Raw genomic sequence first — 21,261 nt, 5'->3', positions numbered from 1 at the left:
AGCCTTACCTTTGGCTATAGATAGTTAGGCTTCCCCCTTAGCATTGAGGAAGCCCAAGCAACTCATTCGCCTCAATCTTTGACACATCTATAGAGCGTTCCTCTCTGGCCCACACTCTCTCGGGCACCCTCCATATAGTTCCCCTATGGTACTATCCAGGGCACTCTCTCAGGCACTCCATGACTACCCGGAAAATTCTCATGGAGGATATTCCGCATAAACTCTCCTTAAAGTTTGAAAGAGCTGAATGTATCCTAACTCCGCTCACCTAAATCTCTTCTTTCAGCTCTCACTCCCTCACCCTTACACGCACAATCACAAGACCTAACACTAGGTACTTCAAACTCCTCTTCAGACATAGTCCTCCAAATACTACGCCCAGCTTTCCGCCTTAGAGGACGCCGTATTATCCCACAGGTTCCACGGATTTCTCGAGCAGCTGCCGTTCGGATTACGACTAATAGCAACGCAAGTTCTACCTCTCGCTCCAGCCCATCCCTCGAAGCCAAACTCGACTGTTGTAATAACCGGTTGACAGCGGTTAGGCTAGACCCATTCGTGACAAAATCAGACCTCAAGTCAGAGATGACACAACTTCAATCCGAAATGGCACACCTTACCGATAACCTTACTATCCAGATGACACGCCTCACCAATAACATTACTATCCAGATGAAAGGCCTCATCGAAACTACCGATGCGCAGAGGAGTGACCTCGAGTCGAAGCTTGGTGACCTCCATTCGAATATAGAGTCACGAATAGTCAAGCTTGAGAATCGGATGCCCTTAGTGGTAAGTAACCTTCGTGATTTCCCATTTACTACTTTCTAATAAGTACAAAGACATCTAGTGTGATGATATTTGTGGTGGGTGGAACCGCCATGTTACTGTCTTACTATCTCAGATTTGAGAATCCTACAGCACACACTCCGGTCAAAAAAGTCTGAACTACGAGAGGATATGGCGAATACATCTACAGGCATAGCAAAAAGCTTTATGATTAGACGCAGTTATAGGCGTGCTCGTGGAGGACCTACAGTGGCACGGTCGTTTTCAAAAAATTCTTTCCATTCATAGTGACGGCGTGTATGGACTTCCATGGTGGCATCATAGGTTTACGTTCCTCATTAGTTTCTAGGGGTTGGGTGTTCCTTAGACATCACCGATCTAAGATCTGCTAACAATGGGTGGAAATTTCAGATCGCTCATCTCCAGAACTCTGGAGGTCCTCCATCCCTCGATCTCTTCGTCTCTCGATCTCCTAATCTCACAATTTCTTCTTCTCCCAGTCTTGAAACCCCTTCCATCCATACACCTCTCGATCTCTTCGGCTCTTGATCTCCTGAACTCTCAATGTGAGCACATTTCCATCACTGATCGCTCCATCAGTTCAGCTCAAGTTTGGTGTACTTGACAATTCCACCTCAATATCATGGCTTCTGCTGCCTTACTGAAGGCCAGTGCCACAGAAAGTCCAACACTTCCCCAATTCCCGCCCTATAGAGAACCTCATTTCGTTTCCGCAGTTCAGATCGCACGGAAAGCCTGCGGTGATGCCCGAGATTTTTTGACCCAGTGGCCAGACCCGAAACCTCTTCGCTGCTATGAAGAGATGAAGAGGCTTGCAGACGATGAACATCCAACCGAGTTCATGGTAGGCGTGATCGGTGTTTCTGGTGTTGGAAAGTCGAGCACTATCAATTCTGTCCTCGACCAACAGGATCTGGCCAAAGCAGAAGCCTGTGGCACCGCTGTTACACACTACCCTATCGAGTATCGACAATCAACAAGTGATCAGCAGGCAGAGTACGTTTTCGAAGCCAAGCTACAGCCATTTGATTCGTTGCACCTCTACCTCGCCCAGCTGCTCCGAAATTATCATCGGGAACAAGTGGAAGAAGATGTGGATAATATGGACCCCTCCATGTTTGCAGAAATGAAATCAGACCAGGCTGAAGCTAAAAACATACTTGATGCATTGTTCGGCCATATGCAATCGTACGGAAGCGCCACTCTTTCCATTGGAGCAGACCATAACATGGAGCCTGCTTTGGCTAGACTTACTACCCTGGCGGAAACTTTGAAGTATCCCGAAGGTACTGATGCCCAAGGGGTTTGGCGTGGAGAGGCAAACACAACAGAAAGCCTCAATGAGAAACAGTCGTTGATCATCACCTCGGGTCTTTGGCCGATCGTGGAGACAGTCAAGATCACTTCAAAGACTCAAACTCTGGGACGCCACCTAGTGGTGGTTGATCTACCCGGAAATCGAGACACCAATGTCGCTAGAGTAAACTCAGCGATGAGGTATCAGTCAAGGTGTGACTTGTTGCTTGCTGTCGTGGATATGAAACGGGCCATTGATGACAGCCTGGTCGAGGAGACCGTGCAGATGGTCATGAAAAAGCCTACGTACAATGGCAACATGAAACGCCACCTTGCCGTAGTCTGCACACGTTCTGGGGTTCTGTCCACCAATTCTGAAGAGCAAAAACTGCGTGGGAAGGTGAAGAATCAATCTCGACTCATGCATCTACTCAAATCTCTCGATGACTTGGCCAAGAACGAAGATATGCCTGTCAAAGCTTACAAGAAGCAAGAAAAGAATCTGCGGCGAGACTACCTGCGAATGCTAATTGAAGCCCGGAATGGAGAAGTTTCAGCCAAACTCAAGAGTAAGTATGATGCTCGCTTGGAAATCTTCTGCGTCGACAATACACTGTACTGGGACGACGACTTGAACAACGAGACTGAGCGGGAAACAAGTGGTATTCACCAGCTGCGGGAGTTTCTCACAGATCTTCCCCATGAATCACTCTTTAAGCATCAGAACTCGTTTCTGAGGCACGACTTTCCAGCAAGTGTCGCGTCTGTCCAGACATGGGTTATAACATGTCTCGTCAATGATCAGCGGCTTGATGAACGGAAGGAGGCACCTCAGGCTCAGGCACTTGAGGCCAGCATACAGCAACTGCATTGCTGCTTTGACAAGATTGATAACTCCTACAGTAAACATGTCAACTCTGTTCTGCGAAGATCTCAAACCCATATCCAAGATAGGTGCGTGGACGTTCTTCAACCACTGAACGGGTGGAAATCCAGTTCGTTCAGAGCTTGGATCATTCACAGAGGTACGCACACCACCCGCGGCAGAGGATACGCGTGTTGGAATCGAGATATCGTACAGTGTTTCGCCAACGTTCTCGAACACAATTGGGCGAGGTTCACCGCAGAAACTAGAGCATATATTCTAGACTTCAACTTACAATCTGTGCTGAACTGGAAGACTTATTCTCAGCAATGCTCCAGCGTCGATCCAGGCTCTCCGATCGCCATTTCTGTCACCACTAGACTGCTCCTCATTGAAGACTGTATCAGAAACTCAATGCGGGAATATGACGAGAGCATTGCAAAGATCCAGTATGATGCCATGACTATGCATCAGGCCTGCTACGTTAAACAGTTGATGGAACAAGGCTACGCTGAGGCCTCTTGGGCACATGGTAAGAATGCACTTTACTCTGTTCATTGAATGGTGAGACTGACACGAAGCAGGAAAAGGGTCAACGAAAAAACAATACCGTATCCTGCTTGATTATGTTGCCTCCGATAACTTTGTCCGATCATTTCGACATCGAGTCTACGATGATTACAAGGCTGCACTGAGAGTTGCACGTGAAAAGATTGGAATTGCCTCCTAAACCAAATCAATTCAGTCAAAGGAGACATTGCAAACGTGAAAATGCGCAAGAAGCAGAAAGATTTTGTCAAGACTGATCCTGTTCTCTTACAGAGAGCTCAAACGATGCTTTTGGATCTTAAGACGGCGGAACGACGATGCAACGAAGAAGCCGCAACTGCGCGCCAAATGGCGGAAGATCAATATGGTCTGATCTAAGCATCAAGGCGCTGGAGGACAGAGGATTGGTGTTACAAGCAGATACTGGTAAATTCAGGCGAAGTCAAGACCCATAGCTTGAGACGCTGCTATGCCTTGACAATTCACCGAGCCTCAACTACCTATGACAGCAAAGAACATGTGGAGTCTCTTGTCTCGAAGCTGACATCCCTGAGCTACTATATTCAGGTCTGTTGGTCAAGCTGAGTTGGCTTCATACTGTTTTCGAACAAGGTGAAGGCGGTGTCTAAACACAGCAAGGGGCAGATGGCTGATGATCCAGATTAAACAATCAAATTTGGCTACTGACTAGCTAGGATTAACAGATAAATGCTATTGGCTGATGAAAATCATCGAGAATTCAAACTCCAAGAGCTCTGTTTGCAGTGAAGTGAAACTACATCCATCCAATAGAGGATGGCCAGTTCAGTCGTAGATCTAAGAGGTCACCCTGATGACCTGCCAGCGTTCGAACAACAGAATAGATAAGAGAGCAATGCATGACGATTATCGTTCTCCATCGAAAAATGGAACATAGAATATCACAAGGAGCGGTAGCCATGATCGAGACAGATGAAATCATGAGATCACAGTGTGCAAAACTGAATTTTGATTCTTGTATGAAAATCATCACGTCGTTCAACCAAGCAATTCGCCTGCCCTACCGAAGCGACTTTTCTACCTGGAAACGTAATTCCTGAGATGTTGGACTTGTAATCCAACTGCTGAAGACAAGAGACCGCTGCCTATAATCACCCATTTTTGTCCCTATTCGCCATGTATGCATGGATCAGCACGACTTCTCGTTCTAGGAACAGCTGAAGAGCTACCCCATGTTGCAAAATTCCCGCGAGGAAAACAACGCATCAAGACTTATTTCTTCGCATTGGCACCGCCAGCAGCAGTACGCTCCAACTTTCTCCTCTTGGCACGCAGCTTCTCGGCCTCGAGGTCACGTTTCTGGTTGCCATGCTGCATCTTCTCGTATAGCTTGCGTTTCTTATTGCTCATCATCATCTTCTGACGTTCAATCTCTTCTTGCTGCTTTGTCTGTTTGGCCTGTCGCTGTTTCTTGGCCTTGGCACGAGCAGCGCGTTGCGGGTCTTGTTGGCCTGATGCCGAGTTTAGTGGCAGAGCCTTGCCTTGTGCTTCGGCTTCTAGTTCTTTCTGATGCAGTGTTTCGGAATCTAGGTCTGAGTCGTCCTCGGAGACTTGGTCATCGACGTTGACGCCGGATATTGACGACGCTGACGACTCGTTTGTGTCGTCGTCCGAGTCCGAATCGGTGGCTGCGACGTCCATGTCGCCAGCATCAACGGATCCAGAGTCTGATTCATCGACGTCGACATCGCTGTCGTCGGCCGAGGCTTCGGACTGGTCTGATTCGTCGTCATCCACTTCTCCGCCTTCAAGTGCCTCCGCTGCGTCGTCAGCCTCGCCTTCAAGCTCTTGTTCCTCTAGGGTCGCTCGAGGATCGTATTGACCGGCACCTGGCTTGATCCATGGGCTCAAATGCGGAGGAAGGGTCGCACCAGGAGCATACAGATCGGTGCGTTGAAGTTTGCCTTCATTAACACTGTCCCAAACCCATTGTGGTTGAACATATTGCCGCCCAGGGATGATATATCCAGGTTTGACGACTTGAGTCTTCTGATCACCCGTTTCGTCAGCCCCTTGGACAGCGGGGAGGGCCTGCGCTGGTATGGGTCGGTCGACGATCTGATGTGTAATGCGAGGATCGGTCTCGTCATGTGTGAAGGCACCGTCGCCAGAAACAATGTCCCACGCGATTCTCTTACATCCAAATGCTCGCAGGAGAAACTCAATGGAATGTCGAGGGGCTTCCCTGGAGATATAGACGGTCAGGTTCGCAAAGAGGGACGATGCTTGGTCGCCTGAGATGTCTGGCTGGGGAAGAGTGTCGCCCTCTGGGGCTGCAACAGTGAACTCATCGATGGCAGTCTCATCCGCAGTGTCATCTACTTCAGCCTCCTGCTGTGTATGGTCTTCTTCCTGCGTGGCCTCCTTTGCAATCTTGTCAATCTGTGCTTGCAATGCTTCTGAGTTGCCTGACTGGGCGTGTCCATTTGTGAGCTTCTTTGTTGACGACTTCTGCTCTTCAGGCGCAGCAACACTTTTCCCCTCCAAGGTGAAGGCGGCTAGGTCGGCACCTCGGTCGTCACTGGCCCCATCATATTTGGGAGGGTAAACCAGACCAATTGAGGTGTATAGCCGGTAGTTGACAAATCCTAGCAGGGTGCAATAAAATTCGACAAATGTACCCATGATCCGATAATCGACGTCTTGGGTGACCTTCTGGACGAACTTGTAGGGAACCAGCCACATGATGTCTTGACCTTGGATGGTTGCTTGATAGTAGATGCCTTTGATAGACAAAAAGGATTTGCGGAGTGAGTTGGTGGCAATCAAATAGTGTTCAAACTCGAGACATAATCTTTGACATCGTGCAATGATCTTTGGGGGAACGGTTGAGGTGGAGGGAAGATTGGCGAAGAGGAAGAGAAGTGAAAGCGCATCGTCTAGGTCTCTCAGAGCATCGATAAAAGTCGGGTATCTTTCGCGGACGATATGATCGAGCTTGATCTTGGGCATGGCCTGTTTTTCCAGGCGGACCGCATCTTGGACTTCATTGCGACCTAACGACCGTGCAATCTTCTTGGAGAGGGCTTTCTGTTCTCTGAATTTGGCGAGCAGAGGCTCATGTAAGAGGTACTGGATGTCTTTGGTGTAGTAGAAAGTGGTCGAGTGAGTGGCCGACTTGTTGGCCTTTTTAATATTCCGCGGCTCTCGAGGGTAGATTCCTTTGAAGATGCATAATCTTCGAAAGTCGGGCAGCGAGATTTGAAGTTTCCGAACAGCTTGGGTTCTGGTGATGTAGTTTTTAGCCTGGCCGGACTGGCCCTTTTTCTTTTGCTTTGCCATGACGATGCAGTCAAGACGATAGACGAGAAGTAATCTCAAACGGCGGTGATGGTGGGCTGTTTGGATCGCCTGTTCAATGGCGCAGGAAAAAAGTCTCGAGAGGAGATTCTGGAGAAAATTCATACCGAAGTTCTGCCGGAAGGAAGTTTGCCGAAGGGTAGGTCACTAGCCACATAAGGCACACAGCCACGAAGCCACACTCCTGACGGCGAAAGTACAGAGTAAACAACATCTCAACCTTTCGTCTGACTTTTTTGATTATATTATTACCCCCCAGACTCGATCAATGACCAACGACAAGGCCGGGTTATAACCTTCAGAATGGCAATATCGCTGGATCGAAAGACGGTCGCGATATATGCCGGTGCAGCTGCCATCCGACTTTTGGTGTTCCTCTCGTTTCCAAGCCTGGCAGACTTCCTCACCTCCCAAGTCGAAATCTCGACGCCAATATCCAGCTTCAAGCGTCTCCAAGAGGGTCTCTTCCTCTATCAGCATGGACTGTCTCCATATGACGGCGGAGTCTTCCACCAGGCACCTTTACTGCTGGTCATCTTTGACATTCTTCCAGCATCCTTGGTTTTTGTGGCCCTCGACATATTGAACGCCTGGTCCTTGCATTCCATTGCCAATGACCTCCAATTATCTACTCCAAGGTTCCGGAAACTGGATGGAACTTTGATAGCGGCAGCATACCTGTTCAATCCGTTCACGATTTTGTCATGTCTCGGACGAAGTACAAATATCTTCACCAACACCGCCATCATTCAGGCCGTGCTGAATGCTCAATCAGGATACGCTGTGAGAGCCATGTTTGCACTCGCGATTGGCAGTTACTTGTCAATGTACCCGGCGCTTCTCTTGCCGCCTGTTATTCTTCTACTTTGCAAGAGCAAGACTGTCGCTACGGCAGGCTCCATGGTCGCCTCTTGCATCGCCACCTACCTCGCAGTTTTGACAACCTCGGTGGGCGCGACCCCCCTCCTCACAAGCGGGTTTTGGGAATTCCTTTCATCTTGCTACGGAGCACAGATCACTATCACAGACCTGACGCCAAATATTGGTTTATGGTGGTATTTCTTCATTGAGATCTTCGATTCTTTTCGAGACTTCTTTATTGGAGTGTTCTGGCTGCACCTGGTCGGCTACGTGGGGGCCTTGACTTTTCGCCTGCAAACTCAACCAATTTTTGTTGTTATCACTCTGCTAGGCTTATTTGCCATCTTCAAGCCGTACCCTAGCATTGCAGATGTGTCTCTGTATATGGGGTTCCTGCCGCTGTATCAACATATTCTTCCATGTAAGTGGGACATTCCAGATCTTGTTCATGTCGACCTTGCAAGCTGACCATCTATAGTGACTCGATATACCTTCATTGCCGCTTCCATCTTACTGTACTCGACCCTCCTTGGGCCTGCATTTTATTACTTATGGATCTATGCTGGTTCTGGCAACGCGAATTTCTTCTATGCCATTACACTGGTTTGGAGTCTGGGCTTGACGATTCTCGTGGGCGACACATTGTTTGCCGTGTTGCGTGACGAACTTGAAATGGAAAGGCCAGAATTGAGGGGCAAGACTGTGCGTCAAATATAAGAAGCGCAGATGCAAAGACTGAACTCAATCCTTGAGCCTTTTGGACATGATGATATATGTCGGTTCTTTTACTGTGCCGTTCCGCAACCTGCGCGGGGCCGGAGAATACTCGTCTTCCACATAGTTCAAGGTCTGGTACCAGGTGACGGCGCGAGTGTTGGATCTAAAGACGGTCAACATGACCTTCTCGAGGCCAACACTTTTGCCAATGGATTCAATCACATCCATCAGCCTCTTCCCTACACCTTTACCTTGCCAGCTTGGGGTGAAGTGGATTTCGTAAAGATAAAGGACCTCATACCCATCCTCGTAGGTGACCATAAAGGAGATAAAGCCGGCGAGGCTGCCGGACTGTGCGTCGGACAAGACGATATATTTCATGTCTGGCAATTTCATCTCCTTGCGCTTTTTCGACGTTGACCACTTGATCTCGGAGTTTTGATAATCCTGAGCACTTGTCAGCTCGATTAGAGCCAGACAGGCATCCAAAGTATCCTTTGCGAGGTCTTTGGCAATGCTGGTGGATGCACGTAGCCCGGGGAATTCGTCCACAAGCAGGGTGCCAATGTCGGCGTACTGTTTAAAGAATTCAGGGCCGGACAAGGCATTGACAGTTTCTATCAATTTTGCCATGGCCACCGTCTCGACTGTTGATCGAACAAACCCAATCAAAGATCTAGCAGTTGATGGTTGGCATGGAGTATTGACAAACTCCTGCCTCCGTGTGGTATCACGGTGTCCGCACCAGCGGGGTGCAGCAATTTCGCCGAAATATCTTTTGCCTTTGAGTGGTACTAAGTATACCAAGAAATCCGTGGTTGCCTGTAGGATGCAATACCTTCTCAGGCAGTCCCACCGGGTGGCTCCTGTCTTCCGATTGGCAGGAGGTCTGGGTGGGAAAGTGAGACCGTGCCGGTTACATATGGCCTTTCCTCAGTCGGCGTCAGCTCCGTGTGAGCACCAGTCAGGACAGATTGTTAAGCTTTCAAATCCACCCTGAGAACTCGTCGAGATCATTTTCTGATTGTGGACAATAACCAGCAGATAGCCGGTCAAGTGTCCGGTCAGTCATCGTGGTCATGCCGGTCATTTCCTTTTTACTGGTATGAATTCTGGAAAAGATATGTTTCACAATGTCTTTTGCTCCTTCTTCAGCGAGAAAAGTGGTCATTTGAATCGTCTTGCAGGGATTAAATTGACGTCATGTCGGACGCAAGACTCCCGTCCTTCCCCTCAGGCTTCTCCTCACTTGCGGTCTTGCACGCGCTCATCGCTCCTGCCTTTGATAGTCCCCACACGAATAAAGAAGCAGCTTTCTTGTCTTGGATTCGTAGACACGCTCTCTTTCGCCATATCCTGGTAATAAGGGCGTATTCTGCTTGTCGTCCTTGTTCTGACAACCCCAGACGAAGCACATGCCCTGGCCCCAATTGGTGATTACAAACCTTGTCTTCTCAAAATACGGAGTATCGTCCTAGATCTCTAGCTTGATTTCCTCTCCCGACATGCAAGAGCCCGCCACACGCTCCGAAGCTTGATCATTTTCGTCTGCCAGGGTTATAACACCATGGTTCGCTCGTTTTGCTCACCTGTATATATCCGCTCCTTCTTCCATTCCTCTCGACCTCGACTCTCACGTTCCATCCCCGCCTTTTCACCCCCATCATACAGAATCACATCTGCAGCCATGGTTCACACGGTCCCCAAACTCAACGACCCCTCCCTCTTGATTGGCAAGTCTTTTGTCAATGGCGAGTTCGTCGATGCCAGTTCTGGCGAAACCTTTGACGTCAACGATCCATCTACAGGCAAACTGATCGGTTCGGTTGCCGAGTTCAACAGAGACGACACCCTCAAGGCCATCGATGCTGCTACGACCGCCTTTGCGACCTTCCGCAAGACCCTCCCTCGCGAACGAGCCAACTGGCTCCGAAAGTGGTATGACCTGATGCAGGAGAACGCGGAGGATTTGGCAACGCTTATCACATGGGAAAATGGAAAACCTCTGGCGGATGCCAAGGGTGAGGTTTCCTACGCGGCCAACTTCTTTCTCTGGTTCAGTGAAGAGGCGCCGCGGGCATATGGTGACACTATCGGCGCTTCTGTCCCGGGAAACCGTATTATGACATTCAAGCAGCCTGTGGGTGTGGCTGGCCTCATTACTCCGTGGAATTTCCCTGCTGCCATGATCACCCGCAAAATCGGGCCCGCCCTTGCAGCGGGATGCACCGTGGTGGCCAAGTCGCCCGGAGAAACACCATATACCGCCGCTGCTCTGGCAGAGCTGTCGCGGAGAGCTGGCATCCCGAAGGGCGTGGTCAACATTGTGACAGCACTTAAGAATACTGCTGAAGTCGGAGAAGTTCTCACCACTGACCCTCGCATCAAAAAGGTGTCCTTCACTGGCTCCACCAACGTGGGAAAACTTCTGATGAAACAATCCTCCAGCACTATCAAGAAACTGTCATTTGAACTGGGTGGTAACGCCCCATTCATTGTGTTTGACGATGCCCCAGACTTGGAGGCTGCAGTCAATGGAGCCATTGCATCCAAGTTCCGATCATCAGGTCAGACGTGTGTCTGTGCAAACCGGATCTACGTGCAGAAAGGCATTTACGACGCATTCGTGGCCAAATTTGCTGAAAAGGTCAAGGGATTCAAGGTGGGACACGGTTTTGACTCGGGGGTGACCCATGGACCTGTCATCCACAGCCGTGCGATTGAAAAGGTTGAATCTCATGTCAAAGACGCGACAAGCAAAGGGGCCAAGTTGCTTGTCGGTGGCCAACGACTTCCCGATCTGGGAGACAATTTCTTCGCTCCCACAGTGCTTACTGGTGCCACCAAGGATATGGCGATCGCCAGTGAAGAGACATTTGGCCCGGTGGCGGGTATCTTTCCCTTTGACACTGAGAAGGAAGTGGTCGCATGGGCCAACGCAGCAGAGGTTGGACTTGCGGGTTACTTCTTCTCTCGTGACGTTGGACGGATCTACCGAGTGGCCGAGGCCCTGGAAGTGGGTATGGTTGGTGTCAATACGGGGTTGATCTCGGACCCAGCAAGTCCATTTGGAGGTGTCAAGGAATCTGGATTTGGTCGAGAAGGATCAAAGTACGGCATTGATGAGTATACTGTTATCAAGTCGGTCACAATTGGCGGAATCAGCAATGATCTACAGTGATAAGAATGGAAAATGGGTTGGAATAGCGTTGAATAGCCAGATAACAAGCTGCCTGAGCCTGTTTACATATTGCCTACAATCTGTAAGTAGTGCATGAGAGTACATGTACATGTATCTGATCAACACATCTTGTCAAGCAGTGTCTGGCTCTCACGTGACCGGGGCTTTGATGAGGTTGAAATGTACTTTGGCAGGAGCAAGGGTGATTGTGAGTGACTGCCCGTTTCACCATGTTTTGGGATGCGACAATAGTAAGAATTGTGGGAACCTCGACTTTGGAACATCGAATCCTTGAGGATGGAGGTCGACGCGTCTACCAGACTTGGCATGATGCAGCGGCGTCCCACAGTTCTTGTCCAACCACTTGATTTCATCGAGCACACGGTGCAAGATTGGAGTAGCGTACGTCGATCCGGATCATATCTTTCTCTTGGAAGCGTGGCTGCCATGGCAGGAGGAAAGCTGTCATGGCACGCACGGTTGACTACTATGACGATGAGAAGAGTGTTCATGTTGTTCTTTTGTGTCTTTCCATCTCCTATAGCTTTTAGCTTCCCTTGGGTGCCCGTTCGTATGTAACCTACCTCGCGAGTTAGTAGTAGTGTGGTAGTGTACTCAAGCCAGTAGCTTGGACATTATGCGAGTTGGAGGCCACGATCAGGCTTGCAACCAAGTTGATACCAACATTCGACATCTCTGGCAGCGCCCCTTACGTCCCCCAACGGCCCTTTATTAGCCCAATTTTATTGCCATCAACCATAAGCGACAGTGTCAATATGTACCTAAGCTGGGCCTGGCCCGGCTATCCCCCGGACACTCTATCCAGAAGACGTTCGGTGGCTTCCCATAGTCTGCTCATTAGCACCAGACGCTCGGGGCCCATGCTCTCCAAATGGCCACGTCCATCAGCTCCTGCAGAACTGCGGAGCTTTTGTCCTCCACCAAGATTTGTCCAAGACTTTGCGTGCTTGGAATGATCTCATCATCGCAGCTGCTCCTTGCCCCAGCCAACCCACGTCCTGCATTCGCCTGCCGACCACGCAAATACGAATATCCAAGTAAACCAGCCCATGCATGCTATTTTCTCTTGGAAATGGGTTTTCTGGGTTTCATAATGGACATTCCCACACCTTGACTTCTCCTCTCGCATGTCACCGCCGTAGACTGACAACCACCTCCAGAGCTTCCCTGTAGAAAGAAGATGAGGTCGGCCATTACCACCACCTTGGGCGCCGCCCTCCTCCTCCCTTCTCTAGCGTTTGCCCAATCGTCAGGTTGTGGTCCTGCTCCTTCAAATGGCATTCGACCGTCAATAGCTTCCGGCTATACCTATCAGGTGGTCGCTACCGGCCTCTCTAGGCCTCGCGGAATTCACATCGACACTGAAGGCAATCTTCTGGTCGTTGAACGAGGAAAGGGTGCCGTGACTGCCCACACCCTTGAAGAAGAGAATGGTTGTGTCTCAATCGCTTCTTCTACAGACGTGACTGGTGACGTTCGCGTATGCTTCCCTGCATTCCGTACTCATTCACCTCCTATTCTAACCTCGTCTCTAGCTCAACCATGGCATCGAACTGTCTCCAGATGGGACCACCCTCTATGCGTCCAATTCCGACGACATGTTCTCCTGGACCTATGATCCTTCCACACGCACCGTCTCCAACCGGAATACCCTCATCACCAATCTAACCGGCGTAGGCCACTCAACGCGAACTCTGCTTCTGTCGAGGAAAACCGAAGGCATGATGGTGGTGTCCAAGGGCAGCATGGAGAACATTGATATTCTTGCATACGATGTCTCGACCGGAAGTTCTCAGGTCAAGGCATTCAACCTTACCAACGTCACTGATCCATATGATTACAATAACGAAGGCCTTCTCATGGGTTGGGGTCTGCGGAATGAAGTCGGAATTGGAGAGCATCCAGAAAGCGGTGGAATTTGGGGCATCGAGAATTCGGCCGACGAACTTTTCCGCCATGGCGTTGATATTCACCGAAACAATCCCGCCGAAAAGATCAACTTTCTGGGTTACCTCGATGGCACTGAATATGAGTATCAAGGTGCTAACTTCGGTTATCCCTGGTGTTTTCCAGTTTGGGAGGTGGAGGAACTTCCTCAGAACGAGAATCTCACCGTTGGTAGTCAATTTGCCATTGATTCTACCCCCGAAGCCAACGGCCAGAACCGCACTGACGAATACTGTGCCGAGACTGCCCCTCCTCGCCTGTCGTTCCAAGCCCACATGGCACCTCTAGACATCAAATTCAATAATTCTGGCCAAGAAGCCTGGATTGCCTGGCACGGAAGCTGGAATCGTGACGACCCAGTCGGTTATGCTCTGTCTGTCGTTTCCTGGGAACAAGATGGAGAACCTACCGATCCTCCAGACAGCATGACCGCCAAGACCGATATCTTTGGAAATGAGGATCTGTCGAGATGTCCGGGCAATTGCCATCGTCCCGTTGCCATGGCCATTGACGCCCAGGGAAGAATATATCTCACCTCAGATTCCAGCGGGGAGATTTACCTCATCACCAAGCTTGCAGACAGCGATGATGGTGGTGACGGTGACAGTGACAGTGACGGTGATGGCGGGTCTGGTGAGCCTGATATCGCTGGCCTACCTCTGCACGGCCAGGCCAGATTGTGTGGTTTGGCCGCCTGCCTTCTGTCCGTCTTGGCTTTCTTTGTCTGGTGATTTGATTGATTTAACAAATGCGGATATATGAGCAAATAGAACATTGCCAATTGTGGGATCCTGGTAAAGGACCACGGTCACAGGTGGCGGTGTATTGTGATCACAGGACGTTATGATGTTCTGAGGATGTATACGAAACAATTACAAGTTTGTTACCGACACCCTCTTCATTCTTTCCCTCAGAACCTCACATTTGAGCCACTGTTTCTACGATCAGGCCTATCATTCATATTCCATCTTCAGGGTGTTTATCCAGGCGCTTTTCAGCATAGCATCCCACCTGTTTTTGTTATTGTGGCACCTATAATATCAACTAAACCAGCTTTAGGGAGTTTAGCGAGGCGCTTTTCACCACATCATCACACCAATCAGTATTGTGTTCGATACCGACGACGACACAATCAACCCAGCTTCAGAGTTATCATGAAGGTGCTTTCAGTGCATCATCCCACCAATCGTTGTTTTCGTCGACACCCACGGCGACAGTATAGCTTTAGGGCGTTCATCAAGAAGCTTTCAGTACATCATCGCACCAGTTCTTGTTATCATCGGCACCTACCACGACTCTAATAATCATTGAGGTACTCTTCAGCCCATCATCACACTAACCGATGTTATTGTCGACAACCAAGACGACAACAAGCCATAGAAAGGACCACGTGTGAAAATGCACATGCTACTGATGATCATTTGTGAAGAGTTTAAGATCATCTATCTTGATCAGATTCAGATCTTCTATTTCAGTTGACATTTCTCTCCAAACTCTCTCGCGGCCTCTTTCTCACCAACTCCATCACCGCGCTCACCACCGCGCTCACCACCGCGCTCTCTGTGCTCATCGCGCTCGTCTGCGACATCGTCGACATCATATCATATGACCAGGAGACTCATCTCGGCGCTGGCCTATTTCTATTTCACAGTCCCAACATGTCTTCTTCTTCTTCTTTTTTTTCGCAATCCATTTCTGATTCTGATCTCAGTGATCCACCTTCGGACATTGATGATCTAGAACTTAACTTTGACTCGGGCGTCATCAAGCGCACCACCAAATCACCTCGGCGACGCTCTTCCACCATGCCGAAGAACAAAGGCAAGGGCAAGAAGCCGGCAAAGCGAGCCTCTGACGAGGTTAGCCCTCTAGACCAAGAGGACGAGGACACCTTCCTCCCAAATTGTCTTGCTCGTCTGTCTATCAAGAAGCCCAGACTGGACAAGGATCTCTCTGCCATCGAGAGACTCCCCAATGAGGTGAAAATCTACACTTGCCCTACAAGCAAACAGTCTTGCCTCGCTAACTGATCTGATCTAGGTCATTCATCGTATCGCCGAACTCACCGATAACGATCATGACTTGACCAACCTGGCGCAGTCGAGCGAACAGCTGGCGAGGGCTCTTCTGCCACAAGAGACTCCTGTTTAGAAAACCCGGTTTCTCTGGCTCTGGGACTATCCGCTCGTCACGACACATGCCGAATTCGCCATCGCCTACAAGCTCCGACGCCACGTCCTGGGCAATTTCGTGGCCTTTAAGAAACATAACGATCCTCGACTTCCACTCCAGCTCGATATCATCCACGACATGATTCTTGGTACGCTGATCTTTCCCAAAGTGTCATATGAGAACTTTGTGCTTTTGGAAACCCCTACTAACAAACGCCCCTTTCCATTATTAGAAAGCTACCACACGCCCAGAGATCAGAACAAGCAGCCTACCAAATCCCGCAACCTTGCGGCCTTTGACTCGCCTCAGAACTCGCCATGGATGCAAAAGTTTCTCTCGGCCCTAGTCTTCCCTGCTCCTGGCGACAGTCAGCTTCAAGCGCTGTTTGACACACTTCAAGTCGTGTGCTCTCACCTCCTCCTCTCTCCCACCTCGAAGATGGCACATGTGACCGGCGCAGCTCGCGACACCTATGATATGACCAGGGTCTACCTGTGGAAGCTACCTCTTACCACCCTGTACCAACGAATTGAGGAGGAGGCGAAGCCAGAACCACCCAAGCATATCAAAGCGCGAAAGGGACCGAATGGCCGACGTCCCACGTTTCCTAATCTCAAACGCCCGAATTCGAAGGCCAAACCAGAAGGACCCAAGATTCGCTACGAGCTGGACATGCACTCTATTCTCCATATCCGCAATTTCTGGCATCGTCACCTCATTGGTGAAGGTCAGTGCGAGATCTCCAAGGCACGCACCAACTGGACCGGCGAGAAGACGACGTATGCACACATGGCAAAAGCGCTCAGTCAAGCTGGCTTCGCTCCAAAGGCATGGGAAAAGTCATTATTGCGCGATACGTCGTCCTCTGCTGACTTGGCCACGCAATGGTACGGTCATTACAGTTGCATGCATCCATGGCCCAAGTCTCAATGGGATCTTGACGATCGACAGACCAGTGCACAGGACTGGGATTCGGTCGATCCTTTGGTGAGTGAATCGGAAATCCCACGTTTTTATTCAACTGTCCAAAACCAAGCTGATCATTCGTCGTTCTCACAACAGAAAATCGAGCTAACCACCAGTGGATCCAACTCCGAGGACGGTTTCTGGCCACCGATCTTCAGCTGCATCCCTGCATTTGATCGTACAATGCCCGACGCTAACTTGCCAGACAGCAAATGCACGGTATTCAAAGGATTGGCGACCTTCATTGAATTGGCTACTCTAGGATCTAAGCTGCCCTCGACAACTCCTCCGGCACTCAAATACCATCCATACCTATCCCTCCGAGTTCGTGGCGTGGTCCATCCTATTGGAAGCCAGCCACCTAAACCAGAAGATGCTGCATGTGTCACTGGTGCCAGTGGTGCATTTGATGAACAAGACGAGAACCATCGACAGATTCCAGGTTGGAACCGCGTCGTTATGGTCATGTACCGCTATTCACCGCGGTATTTGGTTCAAGTTCTGGAACATGCGGAGGAAAACTATGGCGATGCCTTTGGAGTGGCGGTGACGGCTCAGATGAATTTGGCGGCAGCCGCAGCCGCAGCAGCAGCAGCAGCGCAGCAACAAGGACAGCCAAATACTACTCAAGGCCAGGCCCAAGTTGTAACTACGGCAGGTGGATCAGGTACGGGAGCAGGGACAGGCAACACTGCTCCAACCAACAACAACAACAACAACAACGCCACTGTCGTCAACAACATCCTCAACAATGCAGGCGCCAATGCCGCGAGTCTCGACGACGAAGAAATCGAACGCCTTATCCAAGAACATCTCGAGAGAAAGTTGACCACCGACCCAGGTTATGCCAACATGAACCAAGAGGAGATCATGACCATGGAGAACAACTTCCACGCGGACTTTGCACTTGACTGGGCCGACATTCATTATGCGTATGCATACGAAGGCGTCATTTGTCCTGGCGGCAAGATCATGATGGGTCGATGGTGGAGATGTGGCGGTGTCGGTGCGGGCGTTGGTCTTGAAATCGATGAACTTGGATACAGTGTCGATCGACCGGAAGATGATCAAGACGATCAAGCCGCAGATGGAAATGCAAGTGGTGGTGGTGGTGGTGGACAGAGTTCAGCGAGTGCTGCATCGAGTTCGCAGACCTCGAATTCAGCGGCGGCGAGGAGACGACGATCGGTGAAGAATGTCAAGTTGGAGAGAGGCCCGTTTGCGTTTTGGTCTTAAGACGCATCATCGACATGAAATGCGCTCGACTCAATTGGAAAGCATTGGAGAGACAGAGAGGAGAGTCAGAGCTTCGTTTTGGCATAGGACATTTTCTCCTATCTTGCATATCGATTTATTTGCATGGCCAGTGGGCAGTTTGGAGATTCGAGCAGTGAGCTCGAGCAGAGATTTTCAGACAAAGATCTTGGGAGGTCTTCAGACAGAGATCGCAATGAACCCTAACAGTGAAATGAGCAATGAATCTTTTGTATCATAATCTCCACAACGTCTTTCGGTAATTCGTTGCATCGCTAGAATCAAAGCTTCAAGGACGTTTAAAACGGATTCAAGCGGGAGGTCCAATTCTTCATTACTTTCCCTGACATGATCCAACTATAGTCATTGCCGCCGTCGTAGTCGACCTATTCCGGTGAAATCGTCATGTTCTACATGAGCCCATACAGAGTGCAAGGCTCATACATCGGAAAATCTATCGAAATCGTCTCGCCAAACCAGCATTCTCATCAACATATTCAAAATCATTGGCTGAGATTCGCTTTCCCATAGGGGCTCCCACATCAATGGCTCCGCTCATGCTCATCTCCATTTCAGCCCGTCGCTGACGAGGTGATTGTTCTGGGTAAAAGGGACCACCCGGATGAAGAGCTTGCATTTGAGACATGGGTCCAGAATGTTGGTCATCATCACCGGCGTAAGAGGTATAAGGCGCTTGGGAAGGGGCCGCAGTAGTTGGGGGGTATGCAGTATTCCAGGATGTTTCATTCTCAGGAGACGACGGGTCTGGAGCATAGACAGTATCCATGTCAGGGAAAGCGAACTGAGAGGGCTGTTCCTCTTGATTTTGATCTTGAGCATCGGACGGCACCTGAGAGTAAGTTTCCGGGTTATGGTACAGGGTATGTACGGTAGTTGACGCAGAAGAGGCGGCAGCCTCACCCGTCATGACATTGGTCAAGTCATTGTTTTGTACCTCGACCTCTCGATCTCTAATCCTCCGCATTAGATCCAGGAAGCTTGAGTTCTGAAATTTGGTACTGGTGTCGTGCTGGACCGAAGTGAGGAGTTGTCCAGCCGTCCTTGCCAGTTCATCAGCGTCGAGCTTGTCCTGGTCGGCTGTCCGTTGATCCTTCTCTCGATATAGAATGGCGTCAGATCCAATTTTGATCTTTTCTTCTGGATATTGGACTTCTGAAATGGGTTCTTCTTGGCTCTGATTTTGAAGGTTGGCCTGATCCATCTCTTGAGCGTGGGCAAGTGCGTCGGCAAAGGCGGCTTCAAAATCCACATCAGACATTTGAGCTTGATGGTCCGTTGAAAGGGGGTTGAGTTGTTGATGCTGCTGTTGGTCTTGAAAGGGAAGCATCTGGTTTTGTTGATACATGCTAAAGGAGGGCTGAGAGAAATTCATCATTGAAGAAGGGGTGTAGTTGTTAAATTGTGGTTCACGTATGGCCTGCTTGCCTTGAGAGACAGTGGTGGGAGTGCTGGCAGATGAGCGTTGATGCATGAATTCGGTGTGCCATGATCCGGTGTGACTCGATCGAACTAGTGGAGCTTCGGTTCGGAAGTGCTGAGCAGGTACAGGTTGTTCGTTGATGTTGAGGTTCTTAAAGTCGTTGGCCCATCCTCCGAGGGCTGGCGTCTGAGAAGGGGGACGGAAAGCAGGGAAAGCATTGGCAAAGTCTGGCTGCTGGAACTGAAACGGAGAAGGAGCAGAGTGTTCGAAGGCGTGAAAATCGGCATCGAGAGAGCCTGTACGTGGATCGTGGGTACGAAACCCCTGGAGTGAGTCAGAAAGGGCGTACTTGATGGCTTGCGCCGGAAGAATGGAAGGAATAATACCTGGGATGGAGACTGTCTTGATGCGACCAGACGATCCTGTTGGAGGGTACGATCGATCTGAGTATGTTTCTGGAGGTTCTGGAGGGGATTGGATGGGCCACAGAGGGCGTCGGCCATGATGACCTGATAGGAAAGTGGGATGAGTTCAAGCGAAGTAGGTAGCGAGAGGATGGCTTCTAAGGGTGAGAGTGAGAAAGTCAGACGAGGAGAGGGATGGTTATGAAACAGCAACTTTGTCAAGAAGGGTTGTAGAAAGAAGATGTAGATCAAGGTGGTAGAGATGGTAGATGTGAAGATGAGAATGACTATGGCATCATGTGGATGTGATGAAGTGAGATTTTGGCAGGTGGCACAGAATCTGGAGAAAATGCCGAGGCAAGAACGACCCAAAAGGAATTGCGGCGGAAAGGCGGAGGCACGTGACCGAACGATGATTGCTGCTCCGAGGCAAGACCGGCCGGCGAAAAGTCGATCGTCCTTGCAGGGGTGGTGTGTCATTATCAATCCATTTCGAATGCACCTTCCCTTGGAAATTAGCACACAACTGCTTCCTTCCTTCTCAACTAATTACCAACACAACTACACAACTACACTCCTCCATGCTCAAATAGAGGCTTTCATCAGTCATAGTTCTAATCAGTTCTTACTAGGTATCCATCATTTCTATCTACATCCTACGGACAGAAGCCCTAGATCACGTTCGGAACGTGTCTCAAACTGATCAAAACCCCAATCCCTCCATGATGATGTATCCCGTGAAAGCTCTCAGCAGCGGTCGCGTGCTCACACCGACATAGATACCCACTTCAACCCTCCTCGAGGCCCTAGAAGTCCCGGTTATGGAAGTTATCGTGATGGAGAATACCAACAGAGCTTCAGCCACCCTCAGAACAGATCTTTTTCGGAGAATACTACCTCTTACCTTTCATCACCCGGGCCCGGACAGGCAATTCTACATCTACAAAATCGTCCCGCACCACAGCAGCCTTACTTAGATTATCAAGGGATAACTAAGAGCCTTGAGAGACTGGACTTTTTAAAAGACATGATTGAATGTCAGATCTATTTCCTACTTCTATAATCTCAGTTTCCTCGTCGCTATCTTCAACCCTAGCTATAGCTTCGAGACAGGTCCGGCTGAAGAGAAGGTAAACACCACCATCGACATCGACGACGACGACCGTGACGATGACGATGAGCTAGACGAGGCTCCTCTCTAGGACCTACAGGCTATCCCACCGTCCTCCGACCCTTCCGTTACACAAGCAATCGCTTTCCTTAGTAAAAATATACATAGCGAGTAACAGCTGCGACGAACGCTAAGTTGCCTACAGAGCTCGAGAAATCACTCCAATACACTCTCTCTAGGGCACGCTCCACATGGCACTTCTCTCTAGGGCACGCTCTCCAGGGCACGCTCCACATGGCACTTCTCTCTAGGGCACGCTCTCCAGGG

At 49.8% G+C, this 21,261-nt stretch overlaps 7 protein-coding genes across 7 annotated transcripts; 4 read left to right on the top strand and 3 right to left on the bottom strand.

Annotated features, from left to right (window-relative positions):
• Positions 1-4,552: 4,552 nt before the first annotated feature.
• PV10_02414 (uncharacterized protein) lies at positions 4,553-6,883 on the bottom strand. The gene has a single exon (XM_016366726.1). The coding sequence runs from the start codon at positions 6,839-6,841 to the stop codon at positions 4,772-4,774; it is 2,070 nt and encodes a 689-aa protein (XP_016226244.1). The 5' UTR covers positions 6,842-6,883; the 3' UTR covers positions 4,553-4,771.
• Positions 6,884-7,119: 236 nt separating this feature from the next.
• PV10_02413 (uncharacterized protein) lies at positions 7,120-8,489 on the top strand. Its single transcript, XM_016366725.1, has 2 exons — positions 7,120-8,141; positions 8,199-8,489. The coding sequence occupies exons 1-2, from the start codon at positions 7,163-7,165 to the stop codon at positions 8,435-8,437; spliced, it is 1,218 nt and encodes a 405-aa protein (XP_016226243.1). The 5' UTR covers positions 7,120-7,162; the 3' UTR covers positions 8,438-8,489.
• On the bottom strand, positions 8,107-9,197 carry PV10_02412 (uncharacterized protein). The gene has a single exon (XM_016366724.1). It carries the CDS (start codon positions 9,068-9,070, stop codon positions 8,462-8,464), a length of 609 nt encoding a protein of 202 aa, XP_016226242.1. The 5' UTR covers positions 9,071-9,197; the 3' UTR covers positions 8,107-8,461.
• A 592-nt stretch (positions 9,198-9,789) lies between these two features.
• Positions 9,790-11,841, top strand: PV10_02411 (uncharacterized protein). Its single transcript, XM_016366723.1, has one exon. It carries the CDS (start codon positions 10,005-10,007, stop codon positions 11,616-11,618), a length of 1,614 nt encoding a protein of 537 aa, XP_016226241.1. The 5' UTR covers positions 9,790-10,004; the 3' UTR covers positions 11,619-11,841.
• Positions 11,842-12,555: 714 nt separating this feature from the next.
• On the top strand, positions 12,556-14,477 carry PV10_02410 (uncharacterized protein). The gene is made up of 2 exons (XM_016366722.1): positions 12,556-13,119; positions 13,175-14,477. Exons 1-2 carry the CDS (start codon positions 12,820-12,822, stop codon positions 14,315-14,317), a joined length of 1,443 nt encoding a protein of 480 aa, XP_016226240.1. The 5' UTR covers positions 12,556-12,819; the 3' UTR covers positions 14,318-14,477.
• A 767-nt stretch (positions 14,478-15,244) lies between these two features.
• Positions 15,245-15,737, top strand: PV10_02409 (uncharacterized protein; the record flags this gene model as incomplete). The annotated part of the gene is made up of 2 exons (XM_016366721.1): positions 15,245-15,565; positions 15,627-15,737. 2 exons carry the CDS (start codon positions 15,245-15,247, stop codon positions 15,735-15,737), a joined length of 432 nt encoding a protein of 143 aa, XP_016226239.1.
• A 2,498-nt stretch (positions 15,738-18,235) lies between these two features.
• PV10_02408 (uncharacterized protein) lies at positions 18,236-20,109 on the bottom strand. The gene is made up of 2 exons (XM_016366720.1): positions 19,806-20,109; positions 18,236-19,743 (listed from the first exon to the last, which is right to left on the bottom strand). The coding sequence occupies exons 1-2, from the start codon at positions 19,920-19,922 to the stop codon at positions 18,433-18,435; spliced, it is 1,428 nt and encodes a 475-aa protein (XP_016226238.1). The 5' UTR covers positions 19,923-20,109; the 3' UTR covers positions 18,236-18,432.
• Between the last annotated feature and the right edge of the window lie 1,152 nt (positions 20,110-21,261).

This window comes from Exophiala mesophila (assembly GCF_000836275.1).
Source record: "Exophiala mesophila strain CBS 40295 unplaced genomic scaffold supercont1.2, whole genome shotgun sequence".
In the NCBI taxonomy this organism is placed as follows: Eukaryota; Fungi; Ascomycota; class Eurotiomycetes; order Chaetothyriales; family Herpotrichiellaceae; genus Exophiala; species Exophiala mesophila.
The sequence above is the reverse complement of the archived record's forward strand: the minus strand, read 5'-3'. Positions and strand labels throughout refer to the sequence as shown.